General features: G+C 47.7%; 1 protein-coding gene across 1 annotated transcript in view; it reads right to left on the bottom strand.

Annotated features, from left to right (window-relative positions):
* SRGAP1 (SLIT-ROBO Rho GTPase activating protein 1) overlaps window positions 1–19,418 on the bottom strand; it is a 497,889-nt gene that overhangs the window by 271,936 nt on the left and 206,535 nt on the right. The window contains exon 2 of the mRNA XM_085653404.1: window positions 13,964–14,159. Coding sequence (XP_085509530.1) covers window positions 13,964–14,159 — 196 coding nt within the window. The remainder of the gene's footprint in view (window positions 1–13,963; window positions 14,160–19,418) is intronic.

Genomic DNA, 19,418 nt, shown 5'->3' with positions numbered 1-19,418 from the left:
CCGTTATGGGTTGCATACTGCAGCACTGTTTTGCCTCTTGTCCCTCGTTGTGGGCTGCATATTGCAGCACTGTTGTGCCTCCTATCCCTTGCTGCATATTGCAGCACTGTGTGCCTCCTGTCCCTTGATGTGGGCTGCATACTGCAGCACTGTTGGGCCTCCTGTCTCTCGCTGTGGGCTGCATATTGCAGCACTGTTGTGCCTCCTGTCCCTCGCTGCATATTGCAGCACTGTTGTGCCTCCTTTCCCTCGCTATGGGCTGCATATTGCAGCACTGTTGTGCCTCCTGTCCCTCGCTGTGGGCTGCAAATTGCAGCACTGTTGTGCCACTTGTCCCTCGTTGTGGGCTGCATATTGCAGCACTGTTGTGCCTACTGTCCCTCGCTGCATATTGCAGCACTGTTGTGCCACCTGTCCCTCGCTGTGGGCTGCATATTGCAGCCCTGTTGTGCCTCTTGTACCTCGTTGTGGGCTGCATATTGCAGCACTGTTGTGTCTCCTGACCCGCGCTGTGGGCTGCATATTGCAGCACTGGTGAGCCTCTTGTCCCTAGTTGGCTGCATATTGCAGCACTGTTGTGCCTCAGGTCTCTCGCTGTGGGCAGCATATTGCAGCACTGTTGTGCCTCCTGTCCCTCGCTGTGGGCTGCATATTGCAGCACTGTTGTGCCTCCTGTCCCTCGCTGCATATTGCAGCACTTTTGTGCCTCCTGTCCCTTGCTGTAAGCTGCATATTGCAGCACTGTTGTGCCTCCTGTCCCTCGCTGTGGGTAGCATATTTCAGCACTGTTGTGCCTCCTGTCCTTCGTTGTGGGCTGCATATTGCAGCACTGTTGTGCCTCCTATCCCTCGCTGTGGGCTGTATATTGCAGCACTACTGTGCCTCCTATCCCTCGTTATGGGTTGCATACTGCAGCACTGTTGTGCCTCCTGTCCCTCACTGTGGACTGCATATTGCAGCACTGCTGTGCCTCCTGACACTCGCTGTGGGCTGCATCCTGCAGCACTGTTGTGCCTCCTGTCCCTCGCTGTGGGCTGCATATCGCAGCACTGTTGTGCCTCCTGTCCCTCGCTGTGGGCTGCATATTGCAGCACTGTTGTGCCTCTTGTCCCTCACTGTGGGCTGCAAATTGCAGCACTGTTGTGCCTCCTGTCCCTCGCTGCATATTGCAGCACTGTTGTGCCTCCTGTCCCTCGCTGTGGGCTGCATACTGCAGCACTGTTGTGCCTCCTTTCCCTCGTTGTGGGCTCCATATTGCAGCACTGTTGTGCCTCCTGTCCCTCGCTGCATATTGCAGCCCTGCTGTGCCTCCTGTCCCTCGCTGTGGGATACATATTGCACCACTGTTGTGCCTACTGTCCCTCGCTGCATATTGCAGCACTGTTGTGCCACCTGTCCCTCGCTGTGGGCTGCATATTGCAGCCCTGTTGTGCCTCTTGTACCTCGTTGTGGGCTGCATATTGCAGCACTGTTGTGCCTCCTGACCTGCGCTGTGGGCTGCATATTGCAGCACTGGTGAGCCTCTTGTCCCTAGTTGGCTGCATATTGCAGCACTGGTGAGTCTCTTATCCCTCGTTGGCTGCATATTGCAGCACTGTTGTGCCTCAGGTCTCTCGCTGTGGGCAGCATATTGCAGCACTGTTGTGCCTCCTGTCCCTCGCTGTGGGCTGCATATTGCAGCACTGTTGTGCCTCCTGTCCCACGCTGCATATTGCAGCACTTTTGTGCCTCCTGTCCCTTGCTGTAGGCTGCATATTGCAGCACTGTTGTGCCTCCTGTCCCTCGCTGTGGGTAGCATATTTCAGCACTGTTGTGCCTCCTGTCCTTCGTTGTGGGCTGCATATTGCAGCACTGTTGTGCCTCCTATCCCTCGCTGTGGGCTGTATATTGCAGCACTACTGTGCCTCCTGTCCCTCGTTATGGGTTGCATACTGCAGCACTGTTGTGCCTCCGGTCCCTCACTGTGGACTGCATATTGCAGCACTGCTGTGCCTCCTGACCCTCGCTGTGGGCTGCATCCTGCAGCACGGTTGTGCCTCCTATCCCTCGCTGTGGGCTGCATATTGCAGCACTGTTGTGCCTCCTGTCCCTCGCTGCATATTGCAGCACTGTTGTGCCTCCTGTCCCTCACTGTGGGCTGCATACTGCAGCACTGTTGTGCCTCCTTTCCCTCGTTGTGGGCTCCATATTGCAGCACTGTTGTGCCTCCTGTCCCTCGCTGCATATTGCAGCCCTGTTGTGCCTCCTGTCCCTCGCTGTGGGCTGCATATTGCAGCACTGTTGTGCCTCTTGTCCCTCGTTGTGGGCTGCATATTGCAGCACTGTTGTGCCTCCTGTCCCTCGCTGCATATTGCAGCACTGTTGTGCCTCCTGTCCCTCGCTGTGGGCTGCATACTGCAGCACTGTTGTGCCTCCTTTCCCTCATTGTGGGCTCCATATTGCAGCACTGTTGTGCCTCTTGTCCCTCGTTGTGGGCTGCATATTGCAGCACTGTTGTGCCTCCTGTCCCTCGCTGCATATTGCAGCACTGTTGTGCCTCCTGTCCCTCGCTGTGGGCTGCATACTGCAGCACTGTTGTGCCTCCTTTCCCTCGTTGTGGGCTCCATATTGCAGCACTGTTGTGCCTCCTGTCCCTCGCTGCATATTGCAGCCCTGCTGTGCCTCCTGTCCCTCGCTGTGGGCTGCATATTGTAGCACTGTTGTGCCTCCTATCCCTCACTGCATATTGCAGCACTGTTCTGCCTCTTGTCCCTCGTTATGTGTTGCATATTGCAGCACTGTTGTGCCTCTTGTCCCTCGCTGCATATTGCAGCACTGCTGTGCCTCGTGTCCCTCTCTGCATATTGCAGCACTGCTGTGCCTCCTGTCCCTCGCTGTGGGCTGCATATTGCAGCACTGATGTGGCTCCTGTCCCTCGTTGTGGGCTACATATTGCAACACTGTTGTGCCTCCTGCCCCTCACTGCATATTTCAGCACTGCTGTGCCTCCTGTACCTCGCTGTGGGCTGCATATTGCAGCACTGTTAAGCCTCTTGTCCCTCGGCTGCATACTGTAGCACTAATTTGTCTCCTGTCCCTCGTATTGGGTTGCATACTAAAGCACTGGTGTGCCTCCTGTCCCTCCTTGTGGGCTGCATATTGCAGCACTGCTGTGCCTCCTGTCCCTCGCTATGGGTTGCATACTGCAGCACTGTTGTGCCTCCAGTCCCTCTCTGTGGGCTGCATAGTGCAGCACTGTTGTGCCTCCTGTCCCTCGCTGTGTGCTACATATTGCAGCACTGTAGTGCCTCCTGACCCTCGATGTGGGCTGCATATTGCAGCACTGTTGTGCCTCCTGTCCCTCTCTGTGGGCAGCATATTGCAGCTCTGCTGTGCCTCCTGTCCCTTGTTATGGGTTGTATTTTGCAGCACTGCTGTGCCTCCTGTCCCTCGCTGTGGGCTGCATATTGCAGCACTGATGTGCCTCCTGTCACTCGCTGTGTGCTGCATATTGCAGCACTGTTGTGCCTCTTGTCCCTCATTGTGGGCTGCATATTGCAGCACTGTTGTGCCTCCTGTCCCTCGCTGCATATGGCAGCACTGTTCTGCCTCCTGTCCCTCGTTGTGGGTTGCTTATTGCAGCACTGTTCTGCCTCCTGTCCCTCGTAGTGGGTTGCAGTTTGCAGCACTGTTGTGCCTCCTGTCCCTCCATGCGGGCTGCATACTGCAGCACTGCTGTGCCTCCTGTCCCTCGCTGCGGGCTGCATATTGCAGCACTGCTGTTCCTCCTGTCACTCGCTGTGTGCTGCATATTGCAGCACTGTTGTGCCTCTTGTTCCTCATTGTGGGCTGCATATTGCAGCACTGTTGTGCCTCCTGTCCCTCGCTGCATATGGCAGCACTGTTCTGCCTCCTGTCCCTCGTTGTGGGTTGCTTATTGCAGCACTGTTCTGCCTCCTGTCCCTCGTAGTGGGTTGCAGTTTGCAGCACTGTTGTGCCTCCTGTTCCTCGTTGCGGGCTGCATACTGCAGCACTGCTGTGCCTCCTGTCCCTCGCTGCGGGCTGCATATTGCAGCACTGCTGTGCCTGCTGTCCCTCGTTGTGGGCTCCATATTGCAGCACTGCTGTGCCTGCTGTCCCTCGCTGTGTGCTGCATCTTTTATCCAGGTGGCTCTGGACCCTGCACATCCCCAGTACCTCCTGGGGCTGGAGTATGCAGGCGAATCCCAAATATTACAGCCCCCCATACAGTTTGCATGCGCACTCTGATCAAAGGGACCAAGAGGGCACCAAGTCTGAATGCCAGAAGCCTAAACACAATAGTACGGGTGATTGTTGGGTCTTCCTGTCGAACAAGGAGAAGGTCCTAACCACCTGGGTCTAAGGAGCTAAGCCACTTACTTCAAGAACAAGTGTCAAATCACTCTTCAATGCCTTACAGTATTTGAAAGCAAAGCTGGCTTCTGTGCAGTAATGACAGTATTCAGATGAGAAGTTCCTTCCATAGATTAACTTTTTTGATTGTTTTGTGCTGAGATGGAAAGAGGCCAAGCCAGTAGGTCTAGTCTACAGATAGAGAGCTGGTGTTCGTCTTTGCTGATTAACAGAATTGGAATGTGGTCTTCTTGCAGCTCCTATTTTAATAAGTTCCTAAAGTGGTTTGCATACTCCTGTTGGTTGCCTGGTTGGGATGTCCCACTTGAAATGGCTCTGGATGCTGTTCCAGTGTTCCACCTTTGAGTCTTGTGTCCCGCAGCCCTCCTTTCTTGTAACCTATGCTCTATCATCAAGGAGAGCTCTATTAGTTCAGCAATGAGTCTGGATGATATGTTTGAATTAGGTTGGCCTTGATCTCCTCCTTTAACCCTATAAGAAAAGAGTCTTCCATGTTTGTTCTATCCAACTGGTCTCAGCTACAGTCTGATGATCCGGGTAATGTACGATAGAACCTCCATCTTGCCTTTAGAGATGCCACATAGGGCTTCCTTTGGTTAAACACTCTATCTGGCCTTCAAACATCTAATGAACTTGGTTAAAAACGTGGCGTAATCACTGAGACTAAGGTCTTTGGTAGACACCAATGGCCTCACCCAAGGCAAAGCTGGTCCAGTTAGGATAACAATTAAATAACCAATCTTGGTTCTAGCTGTGCTAAATTGCCACCGTTGAAAGGCAAAATGCACAGTGAGACCATCCAAACGTTCTTACTTTTGACTGAAGGAATCAATCAAATAACCAACCTTGGCTCCATCTGTAGAAAACATCCATGGTCAAAAGGCTAAATGCAGTCAGCCCATCCAAAAGTTCTTGCTTTTAACTGAGCCTCCTTCTACAGTTCTCCGTGTATCTTCTGATCTGGATCAGCTTCTCCTCTTAGAGTATTTTAATTTATTAGTATCTACAAAAAAGTAAGGTGTACACAAACTGGTAGTCAAGGCAAATTCCAAAACTTCACTCGCCGCACAAAGTTGGAGGAGTTTGTAATTTACTGTTCTATTACAACTGCCAGGTCAACCATGAAATCCACTGTGCTATCTTGTCATTCAATTTGTTGCCGTTTTACGACTAAGGATTGAATGCGTAGATGTTTCCCTTATGCTTGGCTACTCCAAGGTATGAGCAATGCCTTCCAGAGGCCACTCTTTCTTTGCACTGATCGAATATGTGCTAAAGATAGGTGCCTGCAGGAAAGATCATAGAGTGGAGGACAAAGCCACATGGCAAAAAAATCCTCTATAATGTAGCAGGTCCAGAATTTCAAGGTAGAAGCTGAGCAAGATCAGAAGATATGCTGAGAACTGTAGAAGAAGGAGCAGGCAAAAGCAAACACCAAACAGCAGTGAAGAGAAATGGGGCTAAAAGGATAGGCACAGAACAAGAGCTCAAGCAAAAAGGGACAAAAATAGAAACTAGGGCGAAAGAAGAACCAGCTGAAAAATACTCCACTGCCTTGTGATGCAGAGAGAGGATCTTCAGACCTCCTTTTGTAGGGAAGAACAGAATATCAGAAATAGGAGGTCACAAGATAGTTGGGGCCATATCGGATTGGGATTCTGAAAAGGAAACAACAATAATGTATAGCCTTCTTGGATTGGTAAAATGGGTCAACGCCAAATATATGGACTGTAGCATCACCCTTCTAGAAGGTTCTAAATGCTTCTTGAATACTTGGAAGATAGGGCAAATTGACATAGGGTCCCTAGTCTGCCCGTCGCACTCACGTGACCTACAGCTGTTAGCCACTTTCCAGAAGATGAAATCTCACACATGCACAACACACACATGCTACCCGAAAGATGTGCCACCATCAAAATGGCAGTAGTGGTCTTACCAGCTCGATCTGCCAGGGAAGAACTGAGGCAGTTCGAGCCACCCTTTGAACCATGTAAGACTGAGGTTCGCTCCGACACCACGACTGCAGACAAACAGATATGGCCAGAATCCACCTGCTGGGAACACCATCGAGAAGACACAAATGCGCCATCATGCTACGGTGGTTTAAGAGTTAAGACATGTGTGCACATTTCACTACGTGGTGGTCTGTTTGTTTTCATTTAAATGTATGGTTCCAAAAAGGCGGATGCCAATCTTGGAGCAGTAAATAAAAGCATTTAAAACGTACACCAAGGATCTTTAAAAAAAAGAAAAAAGGAGAAGCATGAAAGTAAATTGTATATGCAACATCCTACAAAAGCTTTTTAGAAGGTCAAAAACTAAAACAAGAGAAATTTGGTAGTTGTTTCACTGAGGTGTGAGCCATGGTCAAGCAGTAACCACAATCCATGTCAGGATAAGGCATCAACAAACCCCAAATTAACCTGTGCACAACTCCCTGGTAGCTTGGCACAAAGCAGTCAGGCTTACCTTAGAGGCAATGTGTAAAGTATTTTGTGCAACACTTCAAAACGTTGCACAGTGAAAACGCCACAAAAGAAGTAAACTGGATTAGAAAAATAGAGTGATTTTTAATAAATAAAACAAGATCAAAACGACAAAAATCCAATCAGTAGAATCAGAGCTATGGAATTATAACGAGTTTAGTGAAAATAGAGCCAAAAAGACCAAAGGGCCAACTGTGAATATCTGGTTGTGCCGGACCAGGACAAAGTCACCAGTTCAGGCTGATCTTGATGCAGCATAGGCAGCCTATAAGGACCTAGTTAGGCCCACTGAACAAAAAGTACCTTAAAATCCAGATTGCGAAGCATTGTGAGGATCCGCGTTGAAAATGTGTCAAGCAGTCGAAGCCATATGTCAGATCAAAGATGCGGCAAGGGTGCGATGCGAGGTTCTGCCCTTTCGTCGAGGATCCCATTGAGGAGGGGGAAGTCCGGTGTCCCGGATGTGCCGTGCAGTGGGGGCGATGTGTCGGTTCTGAAGAGCTGTGAGGCTGCGATGCGGAGTCCAGTGTCCTCATCAAGGCTGTCATCAACAGGCGATGCGAGGGCCCATGCCAAAATTGCGATGAGCAGTCGTGATGATGCATCAGTTTCAAGGACTGCAGCAGCGATGTGGCCCAAACCATGCAGCAGCGGCAATGCATTAATTTTGATTGGCGAAGCACCGCGCAGCAGAAGAGACGCATCGGTTCTGATGGATCCACACAGACTGGCAAGCATCTTAGGCCCACTTACAAGGGTTGAGGACTGTGGTGGCACCACTTGGCAGGGTAGACTCACAGATGGCAGATTCCAGGTGCAAGATTGTTGGAATCCTGTTAAGTCACTGAGGCTTCAGATGAGGAGGCAAGTCAACTTGCCTGTGGAGTCCCTCTGAATTATGAGTTCAAGAGATGCAGGTCCAGTCCTTCTCACCAAGGCAAGAGGGCAGCAGGCAGCAAGGCAGCACAGCAGGGCAGCAATTCCTCCAGAGCAGCAGTTTAGCAGAGTGGCAGTCCTTCCAGCAGCCAGCAGTTATTCTCCCTGGCAGAGTATCCACAGATAGACATGTACTGAAGAGTTGGTATCTGAGGTCCCCTTTTTAGGTCTCGCAGACCTAGCGCTGGAGCGCGCATGAGCTCCTCGTTCTGCGAGGCTTATTGTAATCGATAAGATTTCAGAAGTGGACTTGAAGCCCCGCCCATCAATCTTATTGGCTGGCATCATCGTTTATGTTAAATGCTGTGTCGTGATTGAGAATGAGGCTTTTTCGTTACCGCCCTGTCTCCTTCTTCGACGGCCCATCCGGACTGGATTTTTTACTTGCGGCGTTATACAGTCTCCTTCAATTACTCTGTGAGCACTTTTTTCCTCATTCGCACAATGGCGACAGCTTGTTTTGTTATTTGCAGCGTGGTCCTCACGCTTGTTTATTTATTTATTTGATTTGGAGCGCGGTCCGCTGACATTAGCGGCCAGGCTAGGTTTATTTATTTAATTGATTTGGAGCGCGGTCCGCTGACTTTAGCGGCCGCGTTTGTTCACAAAGAAGCGAGAGCAGAACACCCTTATTAAAAACACTGGGATACAAGGCTTTTTTTTTTTTAAATGATGACCGAGAGGTACCAATCAATAACTTCAGCAGAAGGTACATGTTAATAAAAACAATAAGTCTTTAATTTGATTGAAGGTGTGAATAACGTAACGAACTAGCGAGAACAGGAGTATAAAAACTATTGTAAACAGTGCAGCGCTCTTTCATCCCTCACTATTTCTCAGTCACTATCTCTCTCTATCTCTCTCTTTCTTTCTCTCACTGTCGCTCTTTCTCTGTCTCTCTCTCTCTCTCTCTCTTGCCTTTCCGGTCTCTATTTTTCTCTCTCTCAGATGTATGTGTGCTCTAACCAGTTACAGTTCATACAAATGCAATGCACATGAAACATCGGGTTGGGTAGTGGTGGAGTGGGGATGGTGTTGGTTACAGCCCCCTTCTTTTGAAGTCACTTATCACTCATAGCCATGCTGGCGGCTTCCAGTCTCTGGGATATTGTGGGATGCGAGATCTGCTTTGGGTGAGACTGTTGTGGGCTCACTGTTATGATGTGCGGCAGTCGTGGAGTTTACCCTCTGACCTCCGCATCTCTTCATCACCCTTTCCATTGGTATAGATGGGGAGTAGAGTGCATTAGTCATAGATACTTGGATGGCCGCACCCCACCCCACCCCGCCCCAACAGGCCTCCCCAAAAGAAGCAGTGTCCCATCTTTAACTCGCACCCACACTCACTGTTCAATGTGTAGGATTCTCTTTCGAGCTCTAATCCTGGAGTGCACGTTTTGATGCGTGGTAGAAAAGTATGCGTGGTGGAAAAGTATGCGTGGTGATGTGTAGTGCAAAACTACACCTAATGTGCAGTAGTAATATACACTGTGTCAAGAGTGCACACTGACCCATCAATATGCAACACACACACCGAAGTGCAATCGGAAAGTGCACCGTGTCAAAGTGCACACTGTGTTGTGCATTAGGACACACACTCACCAGTGTGCAACACGCACACACAGAAGTGCAGTAGGAAGGTGCGCCGCGTCAAGATTGCACACTGGCGTGTGCATTAGAACACGCATACACCAATGTGCAACACGCACACCAAAGTGCGGTCGGAAGGTGCAGTGTCAAGAGTGCACACTGCTGTGCATTAGAACACGCACTCACCAGTGTGCAAAATGCACACACCAACGTGAAGTAGAAAGGTGCACCCTGTGAAGAGTGCCCACTAATACGTGCATCAGAAATGGCACACACCAACATGCCCCCTGTGAAGAATGCGCACTAAGAGGCATCATTGAACAAGCATTTGCAATGCAATAGGTCTCGCATTTACGGGAGTTTGAGCTATTGACATTGCAAATAACTATGCCTATTATTTTTGTTTTCGTTTCTAAAACAAAGAAAAGGCATTGTCATTTATAATGCCAATAGCTTAAACTTGCGTAAATGCGAGACCTATTGCATTGCAAATGCTTGTTATACCCTGGTGCCCTGGTTCTGGAAGTTAAGAGTTTCTCACTACCAGGACATGTAAAACTTAAAAGCACATGTTCAACTTTTCAAATACATTGTACCCTGCCCTCTGGGCTGTCCTAGGAGTGACTTACATGTATTAAAAAGGTTTGGGCCTGGCTAAAGGTTTCGTTTGCCAGGTCGAAATGGCAGTTTAAAACTGCACAAACAAAGGCTGCAACAGCAGGCCTAAGACATGCTTAAAGGGCTGCTTAAGTGGGTAGCACAATCAGAGCTGGAAGCCCCCTAGTAACATTTAATTTACAGGCCCTGGAACCATGTAGTGCCACTTTAACAGGGACTGATATGTAAATTAAATATGCCAATTGGGTATAAGCCAATTCTACCATGTTTTGAGGAGAGAAAGCAAGCATTTTTGCATTGGTTAGCAGGGGTAAAGTGCACAGAGTCCCAAGGCAAACAAAAACAAATTCAGCATAAAAGTGGAGGGACAAAGGCAAAATGTTTGGCAATTACCCTGCAGAGAGGGCCAGGTCCAACAGGGAGCAACTGTGGCAGTGTCTTATGCAGGGGATGGTGGGAAGAAGTAAATGCGAATGACTGCCATCAGCAGTGGACGTATGATGGAAAGAGGGAGCAGTATGATGGGGTGGGCATTTTGTTTCAATTTAAAAAAAAGAAACTAAGAGAGAAAAAGGGGCAGGATAGCAACAGATGAGCTTGGAGGGGGCCAGCAACAGAAAGAGAGCAGGAAGGTGAGCATATGGGTGGGGAAGCAGCACACGAGGCAAGCTCCAAAATACACACAGTCTTGTAAAGTGCTGGAAGCAAAAGAAACTGATTTTGTTTATGCTGTACAGCATTTACAAAAGGGAGAAAAAGGCAATTATGCAGCTGCATCATTTTTAAGGCAAGCACACATGCATAATGACATATGCCCATGAAACCACCTTTTTTTAAAGTAACCGATCCGAGATGGATTAGTATATAAAAATATGTCAAAATGAATTAATCACACAGCAGAACTAAATACTACACAATACAAGGGAAATGACATACAGGGTTGCAAACTAAGTTGCAGTAAACAGTGAAACACTACACTCTGTTCTGCCTCTTGGTAAACCCCCTTCTTCCTACAGGGTCGAGACCCTGTATCTACAGACCACAACACACTATGTTTAGGCAGGACTAGGCGCAGGTTTCAATTGCTCAAATAGTCACACAGTTCAACTGTGCTACTCAGTTCAAGGTCTCTTTACCTGTTCAGCAAACAGTCTTAGTATGCAAACTAGGCTTGTCTACGAGTATTTAGTCTCTTGCGCCTGGTGTAGGTTAGGTCTCATGTTTCACCTGCAGTGCAGGCTGTGCAGCAGATCCTGTTTGGGTTCTCTCCATCAGGCAGAAGCTTCAATCCCACAGAGGCCACTCTGGCAGCCTCACTTGGGATGAGGTCTGCGCGGCAACACTTGTACTTGGTGGTGGCAGCCCTCCAGGCCAGCTACAGGCAGGTGTTCTGGTATGGCCGTTGCAGCATCTAGGCCGAATCCCTCATGGTGATGTCTTTCTGGCAGTTGTGGCCTCTGGGCCAATCAGGAGAGACAAAGCTTTTACTCACAGTTTTGGCTGCAGCAGCATCAGTTTCTTAAATCCACTGTAATCTGCTGGGTGACACAGTATGTGTCTTTCTTGTACATACTAATGCGTCTCACATGCAAACTGCAACGAGTGACCGGAGTGCCCTTCCAGAACAAGGATCACCCCTAGCTTCACCCTCAGGACAAGCCAGCTTTGTCCTCATGCTAAGAAGATGCTGAGCTTCTTCTCCTGGACAGAGCCTTATCCTTTAAGGCCAAGCACACTGCTTCTCTCTCACAGCAGACAAGCAGGTTTCTGGGCACCTCAAGCAGACCTTCCAGCAGAAAGAGGAGACTTGAGGTGATGTGCCCTCACCTGTTGGGCACTGGCTAGAAACTTCTAGTTCTTGAACAACAGAACCTGTAGTCCCATCCCTCACCCATACAGTTAGCGCTGTCTCCATCCTTCCTCACTTCAGTGTTGGGTCTCCACCCTCAAGCTACAAGAATGTGGGCAATACACCTCCACTGTCTGGGGAAACTGTCCTCATCCTCCATCTGGTGCCATGCTAAAACCTCTCCTTAACAAACAGAAAAAGGTCTGGTCACACTATAGATTCCTGCAACATGGTACGCTGCCAACCCCTCTTTATGTATTACACGCAGGGCATATACAGCACTCCAGTACCCACTATGAGGGCATGCTTGATGCGCCCCTTCAGGACACAGCACAGGTTTTGGACCTCACATTACCAAGTACAACTGCAGGTCTCTATGCACATGCTAGATTAGTGTGATGCCAGGCCCAAAATGAGGGGCACGACCGCAAGCAAATGGGCACTCAGGTTAGGGGTTTAAGTCTGATCATCATGCAGGGGACAGTCCTCTCCCTACATATGCTTTACTCTCTTATCTCTGTGCCCCGATAACTCCATCCTCCTGGCTTTTTCTCCTTTTTCTTTTTTTTTTATCTTTCCTTTTCACTGCGCCATCCCAGTCTGACCTCCGATTCTCTGCCCCAATAAACCCCCCCTTTTTTTTTTTAAAGAACCAGTGGTTCCAAGCTCCACTTTTTTCTTCTCCCCCTTTTTTTGAGAGCCCAGTACTCCTCCCCTATTACACTTCCTTGTTTTTTTACTTCCCTTTTTCCATCAATTATGTTTTTATTTAATATGGTAATTTGCTAAAGGGAATTTAGTCTTTTATTTTATTTTAGTTGCTGAAACGAGAATTCCTAACTTGCTTTTACGTCAGTGGAGGGCAGATTTATTCGTATATGGCCGTACTATGTGTATCCTGTAGATCCGTGAAGTAAATACCACTGCTAACACACCACCGCCTCTGTTCTCACCAGTGGGTTTGCAGAATCTGAAATCCAATCTCCCGTTACACGTTTCCAATAAAGAAGTTTACCATCAGTCAGAGAGTTAGAAATTTTCCACCAATATTTTCAACATTTTGAATAGTAGCATTTCCTTGATTGAGGAAAGGGTGGTATTTGATTGTCCCTAGAGAGCAATCTCTTGAAGACCCCTTTTAAGGAAGTCAGATTTACACTGGGCATGCCAGTGCATAGTGCACGGGAAGGGGAGCATTAAAATAGGGAATAGCAAGGCTATAAAGCAATACAAGGGTCAGGCCAGGCCACCCATTCGATTATTTCGCCCCTATGATCGGCAACAATCCATTTAATAGTTTTAATAAATATACAGGGAGGAGAGGATGTCTCTTGGGAGGTCTTGGCTTGCTGGTGGCCCAGTCACATGTCAATCACATGACAGTAGTCTACCTTGCTGTGGATTCCTTGAGCGCATTCTTTAAGTGAGTCTGCAAGTTGTAAGCGTTTCCTTCTTGCCTCTGCTTGTTTGTGTTTCAGCTCTTGGCTACAGGTTCCGTCTCTCCCATGGGAGAGCCTTTCCTGGCTCTCTGCCTGGGGAGGGTCAGCACATATTTCTGTAAGGGCCCAAAGACGCTCTGCACGCAAATCTAACTGAGCAGTGCATGTCTGCAAATAAGGTGAACAATAAAAGTCACGGGTGGCTGTGTTTACCAATAAAAAGAAGCGAATGGCTGCTTGTATCCTGTTATTTTAGTGCATATTAACAAATAAATGTGCACAGAGAGCAGTTGGTTTTGCATGTCAAACACGGCTTAGGGTGTGAGAGACCAACCCAGACAGGGAGCAAACATCTGGTTAGGTATCAGGCATACTCAAAGAAAACAAAGGGAAGGAACAAAAACACTTTGACATAGATGCAGCTTTTTTTCCAGCCTACCAGTGCTTGTTTACACACGGGCTGAGCAACCACAATGTGTTGACAAGTTCAAAGACCTCACCTGCTGGCACAGCTCTCATCATTCTCCTCCCCTGAGTCACGCGGCATCCCTGGCAAATGTTTACCTGCTCAGCAAAGTCCTCCTCTGATCGCGGCAAAGCATCTCTTAAAGGGGAAGCGGCATTCACTGGGGAAGAAAACAACAGACCGGTTGTGACGGAGAACTGCTTACTTGTACTGCTGATGGTCCTTTGTGCTTCTAGTTTTGGCCATGAACCGTTCCGCAAGCTTTTCCAGATTCCGGGAGTACTCGGTCTCAATCTCGGCCTTTTTCCGGAAGAAATCCTGTAAGTCCTGTAGGAGCTGCACCCTCATCTCCGTCTGCTGCTCCAGGCATTTCTGCTGCTCCACCACCTGCGCGCGGATCTCTGAAAGAGGCAATATGTGCAACTGAATAATTTTTACAAGTGCGTGATCATACAGTGTATTGTAAAGTAATTCATTGCCCAAAGTTTTATTGTGCAAAATAATTTGGAAGTTTACATGCGGCAAACTGCCGGAGATGGTAACAGCAAATACCAGGTGACAGGTGGAATGCTTGAATGAATCGCAGCCACTCACTTGGGCCTCATCCCAATACATTATTTTTCACCCACCATGCCGCGTCATGTGGGACCCAGCAATATTCTCATCAGTCTCGTGAGAACAGTCCACCCTAAGAGGCCACGGGTAGGCACAGATGTGGGTCTCATGCTCACTGTGCCACTGGAACCACTGATGAGACCCAAACTGTGCAAAACCAGTTTTGGGGTGCTTGTGTTCTGTTTCAGAGAAGACCTGGCTTGGCAGTTCAGGCTCCACTGTTCCTTTTGGAACAGGGTCAAGCAGACTTGCAGATGGCTGGGCCTAATCTTAGGTGGTATGGTAGACAAAGAACGATGGCTTGGAATGCTACCCGAGGGATTGCCAGTGGTTAGACGTATTGCAAGCATTTTCCAAACCCCTTTTGTGGGGGATAAGGCAACAGGGCTCTAGCGGATCAGACCATGCGATACTGTAGTAAACCCAGCCTGGAATATGCAACTAAGGGAATTAGATCCTTTCCCTGGAACCCACAACTGGGAGAGTCAACCTGTCACATTGTGCATGTCACTGCTCTCTGGAGTGTTTAGCTGTGTGTTAAAAGGTGCCATTATATTGCATGGCTGCCAATTTGGTTTTGGGTGTCAGGTGCCCCATATTTCATCTCTACAGCGGGCCCAGAATATTCTATCTCATGAATCGTTGGATCACAATGAGACGCTGTCTTCTTGGAACCAGAAAAATACCGAGCTTAATAAACTTTTGTGGTGGAAGTGAAGTGATTTGTTTGCAAGCTTGAAGTTTATGTAAAAGGCCATCTGCTTGAAGTCCTTCTGCAGAAAAACCCATTCCCTCTGTCCCAGACATATGTATAATATTTTTAATGGATAGCCATTTTTGGGACTTCCATTATTGAGAAATTGTGGCGACAAGACAACACCATGCTGCTTAATTTGAGCTGTTTGCAAGTATCAACAGAACACATAAAATGCTACCCATTAAACTTCATTTTTAGGTCTCGCCTGACCCAGTGCATGCGCTGGTCTGGCGAGACTTATTGAGAGGGCTCCAAAAAGTGCTACCAGGCCAGCCTAGAGCCACAGTGCATGTGTGCGGGCGCACGCGCCGCGCTTTACCGCCATTACTTTCGGTTTCGCGGCCGCACGGCCACTTTGATGTTTGATCGTGATCACTTTCACTTTCGCGGCCGCACGGCCGCTTTGCATAGCCAATAGGTCTCGCTTTTGGGACCTTATAAGTATTTAGTTATGCAACTGTTGCATGGCTAAACGCTTATAAGGTCCCAAAGGCGAGACCTATTGGCTATGCCAATGCTTGTTGTATTTCATTTTGTACCTACCACGTTTTTCCAAAGTACAACCATCCTAGGGAACATATTTTAAACCATTCTTCAATGCACATAAACACCTTAAAGATTTTATACTATAGTAATGCCATTGAGTCAGACTAACATTTTTGCATGTGTGTTTAGAAGGCGTTCGTTGCACAGATTTATTTTGTCTACAAGCAAAATCATATCAAGGGAGTCTTTCCGGGATGGATGAAAAGAGCATAGGTCATTACCACGCTTCAAACACCTCTTCCCCAGCACATTTCTATGCTTTCCCACTGAATAAGATTCGTCTTTCCCACCTATAGTCTCTCCATGCGTCTGCCATTTCTTCTGGACTCCAGCAGTGCAGCAAGGATGAGGTGGTCCCCAGTGTCAGCTATGAAAAACTCCCCAACTGAAGGTTATGTAGTAAAACACTGCCTTAATCGGTTGTATGACAGAACCACACATGCCTAAACCTTGCATGCCATAACAATGCAATCTAAACAACGATTGCATTGTTACCACGTGCTCCTTTAGACACAAGTTGTTATAACGACTTGCTTTAAGGAAGCGCTGGTCTTTGGAATAGTATAATTTACAATTCCAACTCCAGTCTGTATATCAGCAGGGGAGTGCTGGACTTAAAATCCAACACAAGTCCTACTGCGCGTTCCCCAAAGCAAGTTGCCGTAACAAATTGCGTGCTAAAGGAACGTGTGGTAACATTGCAATCGAAGTAGTGATCACGTTTTAAAAGCACGGTGTGGTTTTTACTGCATGGTAAAGGATGCTTCCCCCTTAATCAGGTGTCAACGGGCCCCCTCTGGGCCCCGGAGCCACTGCCCCATTGGTAGCTAAACCCTGCGGGTCTCAGTGTTTAGCAATACCTGCCTACTTTATTTTACAAGGTTTATTGGTATTACTTCTACCTCATGAGTTCCCATTTGAAAACAGCACCTACCTTTCCCTGCTCAATGTGATATGGAGAAATGTGGTAACTGTAGGAACTTGTGATTCAATACTTTACTTCATGTTGAAACCGTAAAAAAAATTAAGTTGGCAGTATCATTAACAATCAGAAACGTAGTGCCGACGAGAGGCAATAGCGACCACTCTGGTACTAAGTGACGGGGTTTGAAATGCAATGTTATTTTACATTTGTTTTTTAACACACATTCACCAAGACTATGTGGTGAATTGGTGTGCCGGTGACAGTGGAATGTTGGCACACCACAGGACCAGACCAAACGTTATCTGGCATATAATCACCTGCCTTCACATATTCAGAGCCCGAGTACTGTTTTCACATATAAATAATTTCATATAGCGCCAGTGGAGTGACAGAAGAAAGTAGGACTTGAATAATAAAGATGTTAGAAAAGAAGTACGAAAAGTGTGTAATTGCAGCAGGTTGCATTTTACATTAAGAACCATAATGTCATATTTATTTAACCCACATTTTTAGGTTTCACCTAAACAGCACATGCGCTCTCACTTCGACATCTTTTGTTTTTCTGTCTTTTGGCTTAGAGACTACCCATTAATTACCATTGCTTGGTTTCATTATCACTCATTTGCTTGCTTCTTATTGGTTAGCCTAAGTAGGCTCCCTTCCTGTTTGTGTGTTTGTCCCTCGACTGGAGCATGGTTGCATTACATATGTCCTTCCACTGTTCATATTTTAGGTGCAACTTTTTTCTTTAGCTTTACTCACTCTACCAGAGTATGTCTTTTTCAGCGGGCTCCCTTGTCTCCCAGTCTGTGTTTAGCCCCTGTCCATTTGCATGCCATCTGTTGTTGTGGTGACTTGCCACCTCCCTCCTTCCTTCCTTTCATCTATTCGGTATCCATGCTAGCTTGCCCACACCCTCCATCCGTACCTCTATTCGTTGTCTGTGTTGCTTTGTCCCCACCCTCTCTTCCTTTGTTCGTTGTCTACATTGACTTGCCCCCAATCCCTTCCACCCACCATTTGTTGTCCTTGTTGGCTTGCCACAACCCTCCCTCCCTCCCTCTACTCATTGTCCATGTTGGTTTGCCCCCCCCCACTTGTCCTCCCCCCTGCTTCTGCTGTCCGTGTTGTCCTGACCAATCCCTCCGTTGTCCCTTTTGGACCCCATACGCCATAACTAAACAAGCATTGGCATAGCCAATAAGTCTCGCCTTTGGGACCTTATAAGTGTTTAGCCATGCAACAGTTGCATAACTAAACACTTATAAGGTCCCAAAAGCGAGGCCTATTGGCTATGCCAATGCTTGTTTTAGCTGCTGCAATCTATTGAAGCCTCACGGAGAACATCAAAGCGGCCGTGAAAGTGAAAGTAAGCGCGGTAAAGCGCGACGCGTGCGCCCGCGCACATGCACTGTAGGTCTAGGCTGGCCTGGTAGCACTTTTTGGAGCCCTCAAAAAATGTCTCCCCAGACCAGCGCATGCGCTGGGTCAGGCGAGACCTAAAAACATAACTATGAAAGCTGTTATAGCACGTTTATTCCCCACACCCTCCGCCCTCTGTTTCTTCCCCCTCCCTACGTGTTGCCTCCCACATCACCATCCGTAATAAAAATAAGCGCTATGACGAGGCCAACACTGGCTGTGTTATAGCGCTTTTATGTTCAAATTTCAGCCATGCTGCACAGGAACCTCACTCCTGTAAAGCATGACTACAAACATTGACAAAGTCAATACCTTTCTAGTCCTGTCCTATTGGCTTCGCCAATGCTTGTTTTAAAGAGGTACTCTACCAAAATATGTCAGAGTGCTATATATATTAACAACAATTGAGATGCGGAACATCTCATGCAGAGAACTCCCACGAATAGTATTCAGACCAGAAACGTATGTCGATTAGAGTACCTGCTAAAAATCAATGTACAGAAATGGCGAGACAAGCATAAAAACAGAGGAAACCAAGGCAAAATAAAAAGACGGAAAAGTACCGGGGGGCTTATGGAAGGAAGACAGGAGGGGTCAGGTGAGGTACTGCGACAAACATAAGCTGTGCAGCAGGGCGGTAGGTTTAGAGTTACATAAGGTGGTGAGAAAAGAAGCAGAGGGGGCATGCTAGACTCTTTCTCCCTTGTTGGTGTTTTCCTACCTTTCGCATATTACATCTGTCTCCCCTCTCTGTCTTTATCTCTCTTGCTGTAGGTCATAGTCTGATAATGAAAACTAAGTTCCAGCTTGCAAAAATGAGCACTGGTGCCCACCACCTTTACCCACTGGCACCAATTAAGCACTGGACAAATAAAAAGTACGTAGGAATAGAGGAGGGCCAGAAGAGTAGTCAAAGGGCGTAAGAGACAAGTTTGGCTAAAGTTTAACAAGGTACTTGTGAAACTTTTTGCAGAACTGAAGCAAAGTGTCTCAACATCTCATGTTGACCTGTGGAGAATTCCAAAGAGAGAAGTCTGCTCCAGCTGAACAAGATATTGAAGAGTCATTTCACACGCATAGTGGTAAGGAGGGAAAGCCACTGGAGTTTTCGGGGTGCCAGTTAAAGTAAAACAACAGCAGGGACAGACTGAAGGGGTTGGTGGAAGAGAATCATGTGAGAACAGGTGTTGCAGATGTGAAAAAACTGCAATCACCATATCTGGCTTCAAGGGAATTCTCCTGGAAAGCAGCAAGGTGAAGTTTAAAAGAAAGGCATCCAATTCTGGGAGAATAAATTCCCACCCCCGACAAAGCCTCCCCGACACATACAATTAGTGATATATTTTCCTTTGACGGTGTCAGACGTGTTACATTAACAAAGGATGCCCTAGGGGA

Source organism: Triturus cristatus, chromosome 4_1 (genome assembly GCF_964204655.1).
Source record: "Triturus cristatus chromosome 4_1, aTriCri1.1, whole genome shotgun sequence".
NCBI lineage: Eukaryota > Metazoa > Chordata > Amphibia > Caudata > Salamandridae > Triturus > Triturus cristatus.
Note: the sequence above shows the minus strand (reverse complement) of the source record. Positions and strands in the feature narration are given on the sequence as shown.